The sequence below is a fragment of the Micropterus dolomieu genome, linkage group LG22, assembly GCF_021292245.1.
Source record: "Micropterus dolomieu isolate WLL.071019.BEF.003 ecotype Adirondacks linkage group LG22, ASM2129224v1, whole genome shotgun sequence".
Lineage (NCBI taxonomy): Eukaryota > Metazoa > Chordata > Actinopteri > Centrarchiformes > Centrarchidae > Micropterus > Micropterus dolomieu.
This window is the reverse complement of record NC_060171.1, coordinates 1,975,920-1,979,243: the sequence shown is the minus strand read 5'-3', so window position 1 is coordinate 1,979,243 and position 3,324 is coordinate 1,975,920. Positions and strand designations below refer to the sequence as shown.

General features: G+C 50.5%; 1 protein-coding gene across 2 annotated transcripts in view; it reads right to left on the bottom strand.

Moving 5' to 3' along the window:
• Positions 1-3,324, bottom strand: part of ambra1b (autophagy/beclin-1 regulator 1b) — a 34,079-nt gene that overhangs the window by 20,699 nt on the left and 10,056 nt on the right. For both annotated transcript variants that reach the window (XM_046037195.1, XM_046037196.1), the window contains exons 6-8: positions 2,180-2,246; positions 600-2,104; positions 176-262 (exon numbers count right to left, since the gene is read on the bottom strand). In XM_046037195.1, coding sequence (XP_045893151.1) covers positions 176-262; positions 600-2,104; positions 2,180-2,246 — 1,659 coding nt within the window. The remainder of the gene's footprint in view (positions 1-175; positions 263-599; positions 2,105-2,179; positions 2,247-3,324) is intronic.

The window sequence follows — 3,324 nt, the reverse complement described above, 5'->3', positions numbered from 1 at the left end:
GGGGGTAACTGTAGTGTATTAGTGTACCTGGCTGGATCGGGGTAACTGTAGTGTATTAGTGTACCTGGCTGGATCGGGGTAACTGTAGTGTATTAGTGTACCTGGCTGGATCGGGGTAACTGTAGTGTATTAGTGTACCTGGCTGGATCGGGGTAACTGTAGTGTATTAGTGTACCTGGCTGGATCGGGGTAAATGGGGTGGTCTCTCGATCCTGACATGTCATAGCGAGACAACGATAACAGAGATGATTCCAACAGTCGTCTGTATAAAAGAAACAGACGGTGAGATGTTACAGGCAGAGATAATTACTGAATATAATCATCTGGATAAATGTTAATATTTAAACTTACCCTGTGACTAAAAGCAGACGCTCAACAGCATGTCAGCCAACCAATGGTTGACAGGCTGTGAAACAGAGACATCTCCCTCGCCCCAAACTAAGATTAACCCAAAGATATAAATGTCTACTATATATAAATGTCTGTTACCACAAAAGGTGGTAAAACTTGAATTTCACACTTCACTTTCTCAGTGATTTTTCTGTATTTAAAGAATCTTAGCCACTGACAATGAAAGTGATGACACAAAGGGATCATACCTCCTCAGCGAGTCCTCATCTGGGGGGTCTACAGGCATTTCTTGGCTTAAGGCCTCCGGTGGCTCTGCCGATCTGCCGACAGCAGCCTGCCGGTACACTCTCTCCCACTGCGCTGTGTCCTGGTTGTACACCAGCCCCACTGTCTGCTCTCCAGCCTGGCTGGGGGTCGGGGCTATCGGGAAGGACACCGTTCCTCCACCGTGGGGAGGCGGCTGCTCGCTGGGCACTGGTGGCGCCCTCCTCTCTGGGGGTTGGGCTTCTACTGTCCTCCTTCCATCCTCAGGCTGCCAAGGGGAAGAAGGAGGAAAGGAGGGGGAAGAGGAGGAGGGCTCCAGAGTGGAGGCCGAGGTGGAGGAGGCCTGGTTGGTGCGCTCCCAGCGCTGAGAGTCATGGTTAAAGGTCAGCAGGTTGTGGCAGGCCCGGCAGCGGTTCAGATGGCCTCGTGAGGCCGGGGGAGGGATATTGTTCTCCAGGCTGTTGGAGGTAGGAGGAGGAGGGAGAGGAGGCTGGTAGTGGATTATAGTAGGGGAGGAGGTGGAGGAAGTTGAGGAAGGTCCAGGTCTCTCTGGGTCCATGTTATTATTGAGCAACTCCTGGCTCTGCTCCTGACTTCCATCCGCCATGCTGCCCCCTAACGGGGGCTCCAGGTCCTGCATGCGGTCAAACTCCATGAAGTAGCGGCTCAGGTTGCACTGCAGCACGTTGCGGAAGGAGGCCGTGTTGCTGCGAGAGCCATCCCAGAATGGATGATGCCCGCTGCTTGTACCGGAACCATCTCGGGCCCCGGGCTCTCCTTGCTGGGGGAAACCCCGTCCTTCGGAGGCAGAGGTGTAGACAGGGGACTGAGAGGAGCCGTCCTGCTGACGGAGCACTGACAGGAGGCTGATTGAGGAAGAGGAGGTTCTGGGAGGGAGCATACCTAAACCAACTCCACCCTCCCTCATACTTAGCAGGTTGCGTGTCCAGTCGGGTCCTGGTCTGGAGGTGGAGTGCGGCTCGACGCCGCTCGGTGCGGTGGGATTAAGAGAAGTGCCGGCGCTGTAGTAGACCGAGGTAAAGGCAGAGGGTCGTTCTGAGGGCTGTCTGGGCTCCGTACGGGCCGAAGAGAAAGTGGAAGCCGGGGTAGGCTGAGGAGTTTCAGAGGACACCCTGGGATCAGAGGGCGTCGCATTAGCAGCCAGGGAACTGTTGCGATTGACGGAGCAGCGACTACATAGACAAACCATGCCGAGGTGCTGGGTGCAGCCCGGGAAGGGAGGTCCGCGTTCAGAGGTGGGGTACTGGGCCAGAGGCATGCTGGGAGACTCTCCGACATTGCTTCCATTTTCACCCAGAGGGCGTGGCTGCTCCCCCGCCGCCTGAGCCCCAGGAGAGCGAGACGACAAGATGTGGAGGAAATTGTGGAGGATGGGTGTGCGGCGAACCGGCTGGGAAGGCAGGAAAGAGCGCTGGCGGAAGTGAGGCATCTCAACACTGTCCATAGGAACCTCCGAGTCCTCCTCGCTCTGAAAGACAGAAACCGCTCTGAGAACTCCACTCACCTCTCTGATTAACGACAGAAACACATCAACGGTGCTCACCTGCTGGTTGGACGGATTCACTATCGCCGTCAGTAGGTTGTGACCAAGAGGATCAAACCTCACCAACCTGAAAGGAACAAGTGAACAAATAAATGACAACGTAAAACACAAGGATCTGTTGATGTGCTTTTTAATTGGTATTCAAACATATAAAGGCCAGACGCTACTAAAAAAACAAATTAATGAACAGAACACTTTCTATTTTTTGAAATTGTTTTCTCCAATTCTTCACAAACACATCCTGAAGTTTTTTCATATTAAAAGCTTACATAAAAAGGGAAAGGCGGCATCACTTTCAATGCCAATACCCGTCAAAAGCTGACCTGCCTGTGTCCTCTGTGGACATGGACATTATAGTGAATTTATCAAGATTATGGAAACATGGAGGAAGTGTTGAGTTTGTATTAACTGGAGAAATAAAGGCCTGGTTCTTACACAAGCCTCTCCAACATTGGGTTGGGTATCAAGGATCAGTTCAAAGTTGAGACAGTTACCAAGACTCGTTAATACCCGTGCATTTGGATCCTGCTCCTCGGTTCCTAATTTCCTGCATATCTCAGCTCCTGATTGAACTGCAGTGAGCATTTTACTGCCCAACCAAGTGTCTATTAGGGCGCTTTCACACCTGTAGCTCGGTTCATTTGGTCTGGACCAAGTGAAAAAATATTATACGCTGTTGCATTTTAGTTCTGGTCCGGTTAATGTTCACACTGCAGTTTTACAAACGAAGTTTTGGCGACTGTCATCCTGCATCATCAGGACCCACGCGGGGAAATCAAACTCCGGTGACTGACAGACGTTTATGCAGCACTTTAACGCTTCTGGTCTGTCTCACAAAGAGCTCACAAAGTGATAATTTATTAAAAGCATGATTAGTTATGTTAGATCGCAGATCGACCGCATAGCCTGTTATGAATACTAACGTTTAAACAGGACATGTACAGTAATAATTCGGGGCTTATTCGCCTGTAGTATACTATGGTATCGCTGTCACACATGTTTTATTGACAAAATGAACTAACAGTAAACTGAGTAGTACTACTGGCCCTCCTTTTTAAGCAGATTTTAACATATTAATCAGGGGAAATACCCGCGCTGACAAGTTGGGTAGGCTATACGTTATGATTTTCATAAACACAGCATGG